The sequence below is a fragment of the Oryctolagus cuniculus genome, chromosome 8 (assembly GCF_051225735.1).
Source record: "Oryctolagus cuniculus isolate XC-2025 breed Fujian yellow rabbit chromosome 8, ASM5122573v1, whole genome shotgun sequence".
Taxonomy (NCBI): Eukaryota; Metazoa; Chordata; class Mammalia; order Lagomorpha; family Leporidae; genus Oryctolagus; species Oryctolagus cuniculus.
In genome coordinates, this window is record NC_142874.1 from 75,886,152 (window position 1) to 75,902,631 (window position 16,480).

Here is a 16,480-nt window from a genome sequence, read left to right on the forward strand (position 1 = left end):
TCTCTGTCTGTCTCACTGTCCACTCTGCCTGTCTATATATATATATATATATATATATATATATATATAAAGTTACTTGAATCATCACTTCATATTTTCATTTTCAGTTTATTTTAGAATTTTGTGTTAATCTAATTCCTCTAAATACTGATGACTTACCTGTATTCCTTAACAAAATTTTAAATTGCCATGTTTTCTTGGATCCTTTGCAGAACTGATCTGATACCAATAACGACTTAATAAATACTTCTAAATTAAGTCAGATTGTGACCTCATGGTACAGTTTGTGAGTTTGATGTGGAAGGCAGCATACCAAGTGATGGACTCTCAAAAACGCAAGGGTATGGGAAAACATCCCAAGAAATAAATCTGGTGTTTACGTTTCTAATAAATCGAGGAAGGAGGAAGTTGAAAGTAGGCTTGGAGATGCCAAAGTATGAGATGTTTGAAATATTTAGAGCCCGCAGCCCACTAGGGACTATTCCTGGGAAGGGAGCCAGCATCACACCTTCCCTATTGGAAGTCCCGTTGCTGTTGGCCCTGTGAGGTGTTGCTGCTGAGAACCACAGTGCCAAGCCTTCAGCAGTGTTTCCTTTGGCCTTTCTCCAAGGATTGCCTAGAGGTTTCCTTTCCAAGGGCTGTTAGGCTGGACAGTGAGTTGAGGGGGGAGCGGTAACCCTAATGTGTGAGTCTGGACCTGGCTAAGGATGAAGCCATTTAAGTTTTATTCATTTATTTTTATTTATTTGAAGAGCAGAGATACAAACAGAGGTCTTCCATTTAACAGTTCACTCCCTAAATGCCCACAACATTCAGGGCTAGGCCGGTAAAGCAAGGAGCCCAGATCTCAATCTAGTTCTCTCACATCAGTGGCAGTGAGTGACCTAAGTAGTTGAATTGTCATTTGCTGCCTCCCAGGGTACACATTACCAGGAAGCTATATTGAGGAGCGGAGCTGGGATTTGAACCTAGCCACTCTGATATGGGATGTGGCATCCCAATTGGCATCCTAACCACTGTGCCAAATGCTCATCTTATGTGAACCCATTTAGTTACCCTTCCAGGGATCCTGTAGTTCTCACCTCCTGAGATTTTAAAAATCATCAAGTTTATTCTCCCATAGGGTTTTTGTGGGTTGGGCACTTCCTGGCTCTTGTTTGTTGTGGTAATCTTTACCTCTGAGATGTGGTTGTGGGATACAGAGGGAAGATTAATTCAGGACACAGAGGGTGAGTCTAGTTTAAGTATAACTATGGTTGGAGCCTGGAGCAAGAAGTCAAATTGCCTTAGTGGGAATCTGAACCTGTTGCTCCTTCTTTCAAAAGAGTGACGGAAGGGAGAGGGGGAGAGCAGAATGAGTGAGGACCAACAAGCCCCTTCTGGGTCAAGAGTGGGCTAACCACACGCTTGGCCTCATTTTCCTCACTAATAAAATGAGGAAATAGAGCTCATGGTGCAGATATAAAGGGGACAGTTTGGAAAAATCCATCCTTGTGAACTTCCAGACATCTCCATTGATTTTAAAAAGAAATGCAGATTAAACAGCTAGTCCCTTGGCCTCTATGTGCCTGTGTTTACTCCTGAAAGCTGTGACAATAAGTGGTTGTGAGGAATTTGATGCTTCGTGCATTCATGCTAAGTGATCTGCACAGTGCACAGTGCCCGTGACGGACTCCTGTTAGCAGTTTCCAATACCATTTCCATAAGATGTGGAAAGGCCGCCATAGCTTGTCCTTCCATAGAGCTCAGTCTCTTTCAGGACAGCCCCATGTAAGAATCTGCTTTTGTTATCACTCCCAAGGAAGCACTGACAGATTTTGCTCCTTCTCCTCTGTACTCACTTACACAATTTGAATACTGAGTTGAAGGTTGGGAATGCGTAAGAAAAATGAAAGCAAAAATATTAGGGAAGTCTAGTATTTCAGGCTAAGCCCCAACAGTTCATGCAACCTTGCCCTGTGGAACACATTTCTGTGTCTGTAGAGCAGTGTGAGGGCAAAGGGCACAGTGATTGTGCAGGTGAATTATACCAGTTTTGTCAAAGAACATAGATGGGATGCAGCCTTTATGGATTAAGCATTCCATCTCTGTCATTTGTATTGAGAGGAGTGACCAAATAAAGCCCCTAAATTTGATCATATCTAAACCATCAGATAATAAGATACATTCCAATCACTGTTGATTTGAATTTAAAATGTATAATTTTTTACTTTTAAAATATTGCTATTTTAAGGGTAATGTTTCATAAAATTGATAAATCATACCTAGTCATTTACTGTTTTAATCATGGCTGAAGCAGAATGAATTTCTGACACTTATAAGTAGTGCTGAAGTTATTTAAGTAGAGTTACTATTGGGTAGAATGATTCCAATAAATAAAATCTTTCTAAAAATCATTTTTTTACTGTAATGGGGAAAAATCAGTTGTCAATTCTAAATGCCCTATTTTATGTAAGAGACAGTGAATTGGCAGGAAGAAGGGACTCAGCTTCCCAAATTGAAGCTGATGTGTGAATCACTGACTAAGAAATTGATTGTAATGGAAAAAGAGGCAAAAATGAAAATAGGGTTTTTTATTTTTTTTTAAATATGGAATGCAATTATAGGATTCTACAGAACTTTTATTTTATCTATTCTATGGGCTTGGTATTTAAAATCCAGATTTTGTTTAAATCAAATCTTGAAAAATTTGATATCTATTCCCACATCCCAGCAAACTTCAGCATATATCTCCTATCTTGAACAGTTTGTAGCAAACTTGAATATTGGTAGTGTTTAAAGTTGAACAGGCCACAGACAAGAGACTGAACTCTACAGAGATTTAGGGTAAAATTGAGCCCAAATTTGCATATTTTATTAATAATCTCATATTAATTCTTTATTGACTGCTTTTTGATGGTGAATCAGCACTAGTTGATGTTCAGTGAACTGGTAAGTTAAAACATGTTTTTGAATGTTTCTCAGTTCAGAAACAGGTTAAATAGAGGTTGTCAATATGAGAACCATTTAACTTTCTCTAGTTTACATTTTTAAACATTTTCTATTTGTAGTAGAGAAAGGATCTTTGTGTTTACCTGCTCATTTTTAGAATTTGAGGGCACACCAGATCTCTAGCTTGGGGGTCAGAGGACATAGATTCTTGCCCAAATTCTGACACCTACATGCTCAGTGACTTTGGGTAAACTAATTTGGTAAAGTAATAAAATTGAAAAACATTAAGCTAATTTGTACGTTTAAGATGTTCTGTTCATCTCTTTTACCTTTTGTATGCCAGGGTTTTTGTTAGCCCTTTAATACTTTTCTCTTTTTATTAAAAGATTTATTTATTTTTATTTTATTTTAAAGAGAGAGAGAGATCTTCCATCCTTTAGTTCACTTCCCAAATACTTGCAACAGCCAGAACTGAGTCATGCTGAAACCAGGAACCTGGAACTCAATCTAGGTCTTCCACATGGGTGGCAGGGAGCCAAATAGTTGGGCTGTCTTCTGCTGCCTCCCAGGATGCATGCACATTATCAAGAAATTGGGTTGAAAGTGGAAGAGCCGGGACTCAGACTCAGGGATTCCAAAAGGGGATGCAGATGTCTCAAGCCATGTTGTAACCACTGCATCAAACTCCTGCCTTCATTTTTATTTTTAAACTGTTATTATTGTTTTTAAAAGCTAAATTGTTTAAGACTTATGTAAATTAAGTTGATCAGAAAAATACTTTACTTGTGAACTTCTGAAGCCTAATTCCCAGGATGCATATTAAGCAATGAATGTTAAGTAGACATAATTTATGATTCAAAAATAATAGCTAAAGGTTGTGTATTCTCTTTCTATATTTAAATACTTAAACTGTTGTTAAATTAAAAAATGCATAAGCCTTCTTGTGTCATTATTTCTAGTTGAAATATATTTTGTCCTCATCCTGTTTTAAAATGCATCCCAGGCAGCTCTAAAGTTTAAACTAGATTGAGAACACCTCATTGCTTGTCCTTGCCCAATACATGCAATCAGGCTTTGACACTCTTTTATAAGAGATGCTCTGCTCTGCTCTGCTCTGCAGAAATTAGGATGCCTGTTACTTACTACAGCAAAAGACAGGCAGTCTGACTCAATTTTGAAAGCACTGATTTTTCTAAAGTTTTTTTTTAGCAGTTAAAAAAATAATTCTTTGCAAAATTCATCATCTGAAACATCAAAGAGTACATTATACCTCTGTCTTTGAGGACATTTCTCATTATGGGCTCATTTATTTTTTTCTACAGACATCTTGATTTTCTGGCTGTTCTCTCTGTGTTTACACAAACACATTTCTTAATCATCAACTTAAATGAACATATAAAGCAAGAAAATCTCCCTTGATTTGATGTTTAAATGTCTGTCCGCATTTGAAATAATTTTGTCTTCTCTGTGTAAAAAATGACTCACAGAATTTATATTTTAAAAGTATGATGGGAGAACCCGGCTGCGCCCTGGGCGTTGACTGATCTCTCGCCTCTGGTGTGGTTCCTTTGCCGCCGACACTCATCATCCCACTCGGCCCCTGAGCTCCCCAGGCTGGCTGAGGTGCTCTGTCGGACCTGCTGCCCCATAGGGAGGACTCATGTGCCCCGTGTGAGGACTCATGAAGTCGCCGACGGGCTAGTCGGACTATGGGAATGATGAGACACCTGTGGCTACCTGTTGCAGGGGCGGTCCTCCCAACCCTGCTGTTGGAACTGTGTCCTGGTTGTCGGGAACCTGTGAGAAGTAACCCAGTCTTACAGGAACAGATCTCCTCCCTGGCCTCGGTAGTCCTTCAAAATAGAAGAGGGTTGGATTTACTAATGGCAAAAGAGGGAGGCCTTTGTGTCTTCCTCAAGGAGGAGTGCTGCTTTTTTGTTAACCAATCTGGAGTTGTCCAGGATCAAATTAAACAACTCCAAGACAGCCTTGAAAGTTGCCAGCGATGCCTAATGGACTCTTATAATGGCTGGGGAGGGATGTGGGGAGGGTGGCTTCCCTACCTCCTGCCGTTGTTTGGTCCAATCACTGCCATAATTGCACTTCTGCTCATAGGCCCCTGTGTGGTTAACACCTTAGCTTCCTTTGTTAGAAAACAGCTTCGTTCAATCCATGTCAACCAGCTGGAAGTCAGGTACCAGGCCCTGACTTAGTCAACAAGATACCCCCCTGGGTTACTAGCCAAACCTCTCCGCTTACCCCCTCATCTCCAAAATAAGGGACTGGTAGCCAATGACGGGTAAGATCCCCCGGGAATGGTCGACCTAAGACAGGATGGTCAGACTCTCGACCCTGGCTTCTCCGATGACGGGCAACTTCCGATTCCTGACGGGGACAACCTAAGACAGGCACAGTTATCCTCAAAATAAAAGGGGGAGATGTTGGGGGGAGGCTTCAATCGAAGAGGAAACAAAGTTGCTAAGCCTTTGCTCGAGTTTGTGGCACTTCCACATCCCAGTGACTTAGCGTTTCCAACAACCCAAGATGGCCCCCAGGGGAGGTATCTAGCCTGACAGGAGACTTCCATATTCATGAACAGTATGTGTCCTCAGCTGTGATAGGCCCTTGAGGGCGTGCTTGGGCTCGTGTCCTGCCTTATGTTTCAGCTGGTTGGCTTGGTTCCCTTGTGCCCTGGACAGCCCCCTTTCTGTGTCTATAAAAGCTTTTCCCCCTCCCAATAAAGTCCAGAACCCGGCTGCGCCCTGGGCGTTGACTGATTAAAAAAAAAATGTATGATGAACATTTGTGACACACTTTTGAAAGGTTTTGGGTATTTCTTTCTCAAACAACTGAATTGCACCTTTTTTTTCTCTCTATAACTGCTTCTTTCCTAGTTCCTGCTTTTCAGATGCAGGCTCTGTAACCATACCTCATTGCCTCCATTCACATATTCTCAGGATGCATGACACTCAACCTGTGTGCCATAACTCTGTATCTTTCCCCCTGAGTTGCCAAAGAAGACAGTAAGTATTACTTGTTGAAAAAACAAATGATTTTATTCTCAGAAGCAGTGGATTTATACAACAGGTCTTTCAGTTTTTGAAATCAGTTTCCGGTGGCCACTGCATATTTCAAATGTGTCAAGACAGCAGTTTTCTTTTGCCCTGCAGGTTTTACTCCTAGTATCATTAATTGATTAGAGATACAAAGAAAGCTTTCACTGAAAAGTTAACTTTTGATCTCTGTCTTTATTTAGATTTGCTCCCTAAATTATTTAAATTAAAATGGTTAATGTAATTTTATTGATCTTTTTTTTTTTTTTTTTTTTAATGACAGGCAGAGTTATAGACAGTGAGAGGGAGAGACAGAGAGAAAGGTCTTCCTTCTGTTGGTTCACTCCCCAAATGGCTGTCACGGCCGGCGCTGTGCTGATCTGAAGTCAGGAGCCGGGTAGTTCTTCCTGGTCTCCCATGCGGGTGCAGGGGCCAAAGCACCTGGGCCATCCTCCATTGCCCTCCCATGCCACAGTGGAGAGCTGGACTGGAAGAGGAGCAACTGGAACTAGAACCTGGAACCCATATGGGATGCTGGTGCTGCAGGTGGACAGTTAGCCAAGTGAGCCATGGTGCCGGCCCCTGTACTGGTCTTTTAAAAATTTTGCCAGAGAAAGATCTCTGTGAGTGAGATCCCAGTGGAAAGAACAGGTCTTCAAAGAAGGAGGTACCTTTCTCTGAAGGGAGGAGAGAACCTCCACTTTGACTATGACCTTGTCTAAACAAGATAAGAGTCGGAGAACTCAGAGGGCTTCCATAGCCTTGGAAACTCATGACTGGAGCATAGGGAGATTACTGATGCCATAGACAGGAGTGTCAGTTGGTAAAGTCAACAACAGGAGTCACTGTGCACTTACTCCTCATGTAGGATCTCTGTCCTTAATGTGCTGTGTATTGAGATTTAATGCTATAATGAGTACCCAAACAATATATTTCACTTTGTGTTTCTATGGGGGTGCAAACTGTTGAAATCTTTACTTAATGCATACTAAACTGATCTTCTGTAAAAAAAAAAAAAGAAATTATCAATTCCCAACTTGACTCTCACTGGGATTAAACATGACAATGGGTCTGATCTGATTTCATCATCATTTAAAAAAAATCATCTATTATTTTTCACTTTATGTTTCTGTGTGGGAGCAAACTGTTGAAATCCTTACTTAATGTATACTAAGCTGATCTTCTGTATATTAAGATAATCGAAAATGAATCTTGATGTGAATGGAAGGGGAGAGGGAGTGGGAAAGGGGAGGGTAGTGGGTGGGAGGGACGGTATGTGGGGGAAGCCATTGTAATCCATAAGTCGTACTTTGGAAATTTATATTCATTAAATAAAAGGTAAAAAAAAAAAAATTTTGCCAGAGGAAGAATTTGACTATTTTGTTTAGTAGTATTTTTGGGTTACAACATTATTCATTCTAACTTTTTTGTCTGATGTAAGATAGTTTGTACTTTTCAGTTACATGAAAAAGCATTTTCATTATTTGTCCATCTAACCCAAAGTATAGAATATTATCATTCTGGAAATAAGCCTAATATTTTACAGTATAATAGACTGAAGGTTAATTTGTAATAATTACTCAGTTCAATATATAGAGGGGCAGGCATTTGGCATGGTGGTTAAGATACTTATTAGAATGCCAGCATCCCATATCAGGGTGGCTGGGTTCAAGTCTTGGCTCCACTTCCAATTTCAACTTCCTGTTAATGTGCATCCTGGAAGGTAGCAGAAGAGGCTCAAGTGCTTGGTTTCTTGCCACTTATGTGAGAAATTGGATGGAGCTCCAGTCTCCTGGCTTTGGCCTCGCTCAGAACTGTCAGTTGCAGAGTTTGAAGCAGGTGAAAGATTTGTCTGTCTGTGTCTTCTGTTTCTTTAAAATTAAAAAAAAATTTGAAAAATTCAAAATATATGGAGAAAATGATAAGATGAACTTAGTGTGACTTTTGGAAAGTGTGATCACTTAGGACCCAAGGAAAGACTGGTTCCAGTACTGTCAGAGATAAGACGTGAGACTTTAGGCAAGCCACTGAGCTCTCTCAGGCTCTGCCTCTAACCTTGCAAGTGGCAATGGGAGCCAGAAGCAATATGCAGATCACTAGGGAGTTTCTAGTTTGCAAGCAAAAAAAAAAAAAAAAAAAAAAAAAATCAGAGTTTACCATATGTTAAAACTTAATTTAAAAAAATCTTTAATTTTGATAGAAACAGATCCATCCTGTCACCTAAAGGCAGGCTTTAACCTCATTTGACAGATTATGCAGAAAAGGAGCTCTGTTCACATGGTGGCCATAAGCATGCAAGTTGAAATTAAATCAAAGGTAAATCATGATGAAATATTTAGATGAGCAAGTCCCAAACTTCTAACTTTCATGTCCTGTTTTGCAGGAACTGTCCCATTTACTTTAGATTATAGTGCATTTGACTTTTGTTTTGAAAGCTGGGTAGTATATAAAGAGAATGATCACAAAGAGAACAACTATAAAGCTTTCAGTTTTCCTGATTTCTACTGATCATTGACCTTAGTATAAAAAAAAGGCAGTGGTGGCCTTATCTTTCCAAATTGTTTTCCAATGCTGATTCTGTGTTCATGTTAGGAATATATATTCTGCTGCCTTCACGTGTTTAGTATGTTAGCATAGTTATGTAATAATGCTGCAGGAATCATTTTAAGTTCACATCAATTTTAATTTAAAATTTATCTTATAATATCAGTCATTTTTCTAGTGCCTACTAGACAGGTTAAGTTAATTTTATAAGTTGTTAACATTTGTGTGGTATGTCATTTGCTTATGAGATGCTATGATATCATTCAATATCATACACTTTTTATCTCTCAGATTTCCAGGCCCTTCACCTGTCAACAATGTGGCTTCCTCTTATGCACCGTACCAGCCATCTCCACAGTCGTCTTATCCAAGTCCTGTGTCTACTTCATCTGTTACCCAGTTGGGAAATCAATTGGGTGCCATGCAAATCAATAGCTATGGTAACTGTCTCATTATCATGGACTGCCTGCATTATGATCAATTTGAATAAGAAAAGGTTTCTTCATTTTTAAAATAGATACAACTTTAGGCCAGCACTGTGGCTCACTTGGCTAATCCTCTGCCTGCAGCGCCAGTACTGTGGGTTCTAGTCCTGGTTGGGGCTCCGGTTCTGTCCCGGTTGCTTCTCTTCCAGTCCAGCTCTCTGTTGTGGCCCAGGAGGGCAGTGGAGGATGGCCCAAGTGCTTGGGCCCTGCACCTGCATGGGAGACCAGGAGGAAGTACCTGACTCCTGGCCTTGGATTGGCGCCGGCCACAGCGCACTGGCCGCAGTGTGCCAGCCGTAGCAGCCATTTGTGGGGGTGAACCAATGGTAAAGGAAGACCTTTCTCTCTGTCTCTCTGTCTCTCACTGTCTAACTGTGCCTGTCCAAAAAAAAAAAAAAAAAGAAAAAAAAGATACAACTTTGACATATCATATTGAAGTAATATTTGACATTTTTATGTAAATCATTTATATTAAATGTGGCTATTTCCCCTGATTATGCTCTACTTATTTCATGATAGTTGAAGCATCCTTAGAATATCTTACGTTCAAATTCAAACTAATAAAAAACAGATAATGCTTATCTGACAAATAAACATTAAAATGAAACTATTTTTTAAGGGGCCGGCGCTGTGGCTCACTTGGTTAATCCTCTGCCTATAGTGCTGGCATCCCACGTGGCTGCCAGGTTCTACTAGTCCCGGTTGCTCCTCTTCCAGTTCAGTTCTCTGCTGTGGCCCGGGAAGGCAGTGGAGGATGGCCCAAGTGCTTGGGCCCAAGCACCTGCATGGGAGACCAGGAGGAGGCACCTGGCTCCTAGCTTCAGGTTGGCGTAGTTCCAGCCGAAGCGGCCATTTGCGGGGTGAACCAATGGAAGGAAGACCTTTCTCTCTTGTCTCTCTCACTGTCTAACTCTGTCAAATAAATAATTTAAAAAACCCTATTTTTTAAAACATAAGGATGGTTTTAACCATCTGTTGTGTAGTGCAGGGCCCCCAGATGAAAAATATAATTCTCAGTGTTTTCCAGTGTACTTTAATAATTTTAAAATCACTGGAAGAATGGAAGCTCAGATGTAAGGCAAGGAAGAGAATAGGAAAGAAAGGAGTTATAGTACTGAGCTCTACGTCAGTGGAAATGCTATACATTGCAGGAACCTAGAGAGGGCTCCACTGTCATAACAGCACAATCAGCCATTTATCCTGATGAAGAATATTTCCTTATCACCCAAGTTAGTTTTTAGAATTATTAGCAAAAACCCCTTAGAATCTTTTCTTGTACTGATTTCAAAATAGTTAAGTCTTCAAAAAAGCAGTTTGGTTTCACATAGTCAAAGAAAAAAACAATCTGATTTTGCAGCTGTTTCCTATATGATTAGGAAGCATGCCAGTGAGCCAACCTTTCTCTGGTTATTTCTACCTGGTTCTGAAATCCATTTGGTGAATCAAGCATAGAATGCAAATAATTTTTATTGAATGCAGAAGATACCAAGTTAATGATTGTTTTGTAATAAAATTTGCTTCTGTATGATTTTCTAAGATTTTGTACCAGGTACAGTTATCTTAACTAATGTGTATATCATATAATATAACCAGCTTAAAATTTATCCATTTAATTCCCTAAAATTATAAATGTTGCTTTTACACTTTTAAAATCTTTTATTTGTATGATTTGCCTCAAATGGCATTTATATCCCCGTCTGAATGAAGATTGTAATTTATAAAGGTGCCCTCTTGCTTGATGTTGGGAAGACAAGTATCTGTGTCACAGACATTGTAGGAGTCAGAGTTGAGAACTGTAGTGCTGAGGTGGGCTGCTCTTCTCTCCTGCACAGGATCCAGCATGGCTCCTTCTAGCCAGGGGCCCCTGGGCCCTCCATCAGCAGCAGCATTCCAGGGTCCTCCGCGGCCTCCGCAGCCATCCATTCTGCAGCCTGGATCTCAGGTTCTCCCACCGCCACCTACCACACTTAATGGCCCTGGTGCCTCATCTGCTCCTCCAACAGCCCAGTACCAGCCCCCGCCTCTTCCAGGCCAGACCTTGGGCCCTGGATTTCCTCCACAGCAGGGTAAGGTTGGTGGCAGGGTGTAGAGGGAGGAAGGCCTTGGGTTACTTAGGGGAATCCTGAATTGAAGATCAGCTTTGTTCTGCTGTTACTAGGTATCTATCGCTTACTGTTCAGGCTTGGTGGTTTTGAATAGTGAGGCATTAGCCAAGAAAAGGGAATAGTAGATGTTCACACTTGATTTCTGCTTTATTTAATAAGATGAAAAGTAGAGCGTGCTTGACTGAATAGCTTACTAATGTCAGTGAGATTTGTCTGGGATTTGGGATTATAGCCATTTATTTTTAAATTTTTTTTTTGAACAGCCAACTATGGGCCCCAAATGGCAGGTGCACAACTTTCTTACCCAGGAGGCTTCCCTGGAGGTCCTGCACAGATGGCGGGTCCCCCACAGCCCCAGAAGAAACTGGATCCTGACTCTATCCCCAGCCCAGTAAGTGCTCTTCCCACTCTGATGGGCTCCCCATCAAAGGACCATTCTTCCCGCACTGTTCTCAAACTTTGTTAGCATTTATTCTGTCCTTTATTGTAGAAGTTAGGAGATGCTCAGTGCATGCAGAAGGCTTCCTCGTGTCTGTGTAGGGCAGGAGGCATGCCAAGGTTAAAGACGTGCTGGGGCTCTCTATAGAATAGTCTGTATGGTTTTTAATTTTTTTTGGTTGCATGTAAACTTGATAGAATCTGTTGATGTTTGTATTGACATTTATTGGCAGAATCTATTGTTGTTCAATGAATAATTAGCATTCTGGTATAAACATGCTATTTTAAAGAATTAAAAGACCATTTTCAGTAGGGTGAGGGACCTATAGGGAGTGAAAATCCGAAGTATTTTGCACATATAAAAATGTTTTATGTAAAATTGGAACCATAACTTAACTCTTTTCCACTCAAGTGGTTTTCTTGGGAGGGTTGGTCTCTGTTAACTCCATCAGGGCAGTGATATGGTTTTGTTAACTCTTGTGTTTCTAACCGGAACAGAGCCTGGTTATAGTATATAGCCATAGTATCCATGTGTATATTCGTTAAGTGGATGAATGACTGAATATTGACAACAAAAGAAAGGATCAGCAGATGTTGTGATTCATCCAATATCCTTAAAATACTTACATATGAATCAATCCAGTCTTTGTTTTTGTCTTTAAACTAATAAAATAGCAATGCCAGATGGAGCCTATTTATGTTCCGATTGCAAAATAGCATGCCTTTACTAACTGAATAAATTCTTTCTTCTGGAAAGAAAGATGTAAAAATCACATTGACTGAATTGCTGATATACTTCAATACTGAGTGAGGTGCTCGTTGCAGCTCTTAAGGTAGTAGTCTTAACCACGTTTTGAAAATGAGGAAACAGGGGCCAGTGCTGTGGCATAGTGGGTAAAGCTGCCTCCAGCAGTGCCGGCATCCCATATGGGCACTGGTTTGAGTCCCAGCTGCTCTGCTTCTGATCCAGCTCTCTGACATGGCCTGGGAAAGCAGTAGAAGATGGCCTAAGTCCTTGGGCCCCTGCACCCATGTGGGGGACCCGAAGGAAGCTCCTGGCTCTTGGCTTCAGATTGGTGCAGCTCTGGCCATTGCGGCCAGTTGGGGAGTGAACCAGCGGATGGAAGACATCTCTCTCTGCCTCTCCTTCTTTCTCTGTTTAACTGTGACTTTCAAATAAATAAATAAATCTTTTTTTATTTATTTTTATTTTTTATTTTTTGACAGAGTGGACAGTGAGAGAGAGAGACAGAGAGAAAGGTCTTCCTTTGCCGTTGGTTCACCCTCCAATGGCCGCCACGGCCGGCGCGCTGCGGCCAGTGCACCACGCTGATCCGATGGCAGGAGCCAGGTGCTTCTCATGGTCTCCCATGGGGTGCAGGGCCCAAGCACCTGGGCCATCCTCCACTGCATACTAAATCATAGTCAAAATCTCTACTGAAATTTCTGTTTGTTTTATCTCTAAGACTGTTTTTAAGGATTTGTATTTGAGTTAAGAAGGTATAGTATATTTTTAGCAATTACTAAAAATGCTACACAAGTATCTTATTATTTTCATACTAATATCAAGTATTTATTATCTTCATACTAATCTGCTATGAAAGAATATTCTGGGTTCTTAAAATAGAATAGGACAGAAAAATTGGGGGCAGGTATTTAGTCCAATGGTTAAGACACCAGTTAGGATGCCGTCATCCTGTATCAGCTTACCTGGGTTCATTTAGTACCTAGCTCTGGCTCCTGACTCCAGATTCCTGCTAATACAAACTCTGGGAGGCAGTAGTTATGGCTCTAGTGACTTGGTTCCTGCCACTCATGTGGAAGACCTGGATCAAGTTTCCAGGTCAGGTGGCCTCTGTCCACTCCTGGCTGTCATGGATATAAGTAATTTATAGTAAGTTAATACTTACTATATTATAATATCCAGAGATAGGACATTTTTAAATGAGTAATTTAAAAATAGAAATTTTGAAAATTGAAGACTATGTTCAATTTATACGTTTCCTGTATTAGGCACACTAATACATTATGACTTTTGCTTTGTGTGTGTGTTTTTTTTAACTCTTTGTTACTTAAAATTATTCAATAGTAGTAGGTGCAAGGTGTCCAGTGCGTAACAAATCTTCCCAGGCAGACGAATCAATTAATTCACAGGCTTTTATTGGGGTTCCGCTCCTGGGCGAGGTTCACCGGTCCGAACAGAGCGGGGGCTGGGGAAGTCGCATGTCAGAGATTGGGAGGGCTTTTTTATAGATTCAGGGAATGGAGGTTAAAGGTTGAGGCGAGTCTGATCTCATTGGTTGACCTTTAAGCACCCGCAGGGACCTTGACATGGACTTTTCTTCCCCGGAAGTACAGGCCTTTCCTCCATGCGGATCCCAAAACTACCAGTAGGTAATATAAAAACCACCCTAGTTTTGGATGAACCTGATTGAGTTTGTGTCAAAACATAGAATGTAGGGGCCAGCCTTGTGATGCAGTAGTCTAAGCTGCTGCATGTGCTTTGTCATCCCATATCAGAGCACCGTTTTAGGTCCTGGGTATACACTTGTGATTCATCTCCATGCTTGTGTACCTGTGAAGACAGCAGATGATGGCCCGGGTACTTGCGCATCTGCATCCCATGTGGCTTCTGCAGCTTTTTAGGGAATGAACCAATGAATGGAAGATCAAGCTCTCTCTCTTTATGTCTGTCTCTCTACCTTTCAAGTAAATAGAATAAGTCTTTAAATATATATATAATGTAATACTTGTACTTTTATTTTTCTGTTTGCTTCTTTTCTCTGCCTATGGTAACTTTTAATATTGTCTTTTATATTAGTTATATCTGGAATACACCTATATCTTAATTTAATAATATATCACATCTATGATATTAGGAAGACAGAAATGTAAATTTAAAGGCATACTAAATCTGTCACCAAAATTCCATGAAATTAATGATGTCAGTGCCAGCTGAGGCTTTGATTGGATGAGATAGGGAGGAAAAATGGGGAAGATAACATTTCATGAAGAAGGCAGCTTTTGTATTAATTGTTCCTTTACTAATATTAAAAACCACAAAGTTTCTTCTGGTTTTGGATACTTCTCACTTATATTTTTCTGCCTCTCTTGTTTTTTTTTTTTTTAACTTTTATTTAATATAAATTTCCAAAGTACAGCTTTTGGATTACAGTGGCTTTTTCCCTCACATAACTTACCTCCCACCCACAACCCTTCCATCTCCTGCTCCCTCTTCCATTCCATTCACATCAAAATTCATTTTCAATTCTCTTTATATACAGAAGATCAATTTAGTATATATTAAGTAAAGATTTCAACAGTTTGCACCCACACAGAAACACAAAGTGTAAAATACTGTTTGAGTACTAGTTATAGCATTACTTCACATTGTACAACACATTAAGGACAGAGATCCTACATTGGGAGTAAGTGCACAGTGACTCCCGTTGTTGACTTAACAATTGACACTCTTGTTTATGGCATCAGTAATCACCCTAGGCTCTTGTCATGAGTTGCCAAGGCTATGGAAGCCTTTTGAGTTCGCTGACTCCAATCTTATTTAGACAAGGCCATGGTCAAAGTGGAAGTTCTCTCCTCCCTTCAGAGAAAGGTACCTCCTTCCCTGATGGCCCGTTTTTTCCACTGGGATCTCATTCACAGAGATCTTTTATTTAGGTTTTTTTTTTTTTTTTTCTTTCTTTCCAGAGTGTCTTGGCTTTCCATGCCTGAAATACTCTCATGGGCTCTTCAGCCAGATCCAAATGCCTTAAGGGCTGATTCTGAGGCCAGAATGCTGTTTAGGACATTTGCCATTCTATGAATCTGCTGTGTATCCCGCTTCCCATACTGGATCGTTATCTCCCTTTTTAATTCTATCAGTTAGTATTTGCAGACACTAGTGTTGTTTATGTGATCCCTTTGACTCTTAGTCCTATCATTATAATCAATTGTGAACAGAAATTGATCACTTGGACTAGTGAGATGGCATTGGTACATGCTACCTTGATGGGATTGAATTGGAATCCCTTGGCACATTTCTAGCTCTACCATTTGGGGCGAGTCAGCTTGAGCATGTCCCAAATTGTACATCTCCTCCCTCTGTTATTCCCACTCATATATATATATATATATATATATATATATATATTTGACAGGCAGAGTGGACAGTGAGAGAGAGAGACAGAGAGAAAAGTCCTCCTTTGCCGTTGGTTCACCCTCCAATGGCCACTGAGGCCGGCGCGCTGTGGCTGGCACACCGCGCTGATCTGATGGCAGGAGCCAGGTACTTATCCTGGTCTCCCATGGGGTGCAGGCCCAAGCACTTGGGCCATCCTCCACTGCACTCCCTGGCCACAGCAGAGAGCTGGCCTGGAAGAGGGGCAACCGGGACAGAATCTGGCGCCCCGACTGGGACTAGAACCGGGTGTGCCGGTGCCACAAGGTGGAGGATTAGCCTAGTGAGCCGCGGCGCCAGCCCCCACTCTTATATTTAACAGGGATCACTTTTAAGTTAAATTTCAACACTTAAGAATAATTGTGTATTAATTATAGAGTTCAACCAATAGTATTAAGTAGAAGAAAAAATACTAAAAGTTATAAATTATTAAATTGTTCATATACATTCAGGGCAAGGGCTGATCAAGTTACTGTTTCTCATAGTGTCCATTTCACTTCAACAAGTTTCCTTTTTGGTGCTCGGTTGGGACTGGCTTATTTCACTCAGCATGATGTTTTCCAGATTCCTCCATTTTGTTGCAAATGACCAGATTTCATTTTTTTTTTACTGCTGTATAGTATTCTATAGAGTACATGTCCTATAATTTCTTTATCCAGTCTACTGTTGAATGACATTTAGGTTGATTCCAGGTCTTAGCTATTGTGAATTGAGCTGCAATAAACATTAAGGTGCAGACAGCTTTTT

General features: G+C 40.6%; 1 protein-coding gene across 2 annotated transcripts in view; it reads left to right on the forward strand.

The window, feature by feature from the left end:
• SEC24D (SEC24 homolog D, COPII component) overlaps positions 1-16,480 on the forward strand; it is a 143,288-nt gene that overhangs the window by 16,374 nt on the left and 110,434 nt on the right. For both annotated transcript variants that reach the window (XM_051819806.3, XM_051819805.3), the window contains exons 4-6: positions 8,820-8,968; positions 10,846-11,079; positions 11,382-11,509. In XM_051819806.3, coding sequence (XP_051675766.2) covers positions 8,820-8,968; positions 10,846-11,079; positions 11,382-11,509 — 511 coding nt within the window. The remainder of the gene's footprint in view (positions 1-8,819; positions 8,969-10,845; positions 11,080-11,381; positions 11,510-16,480) is intronic.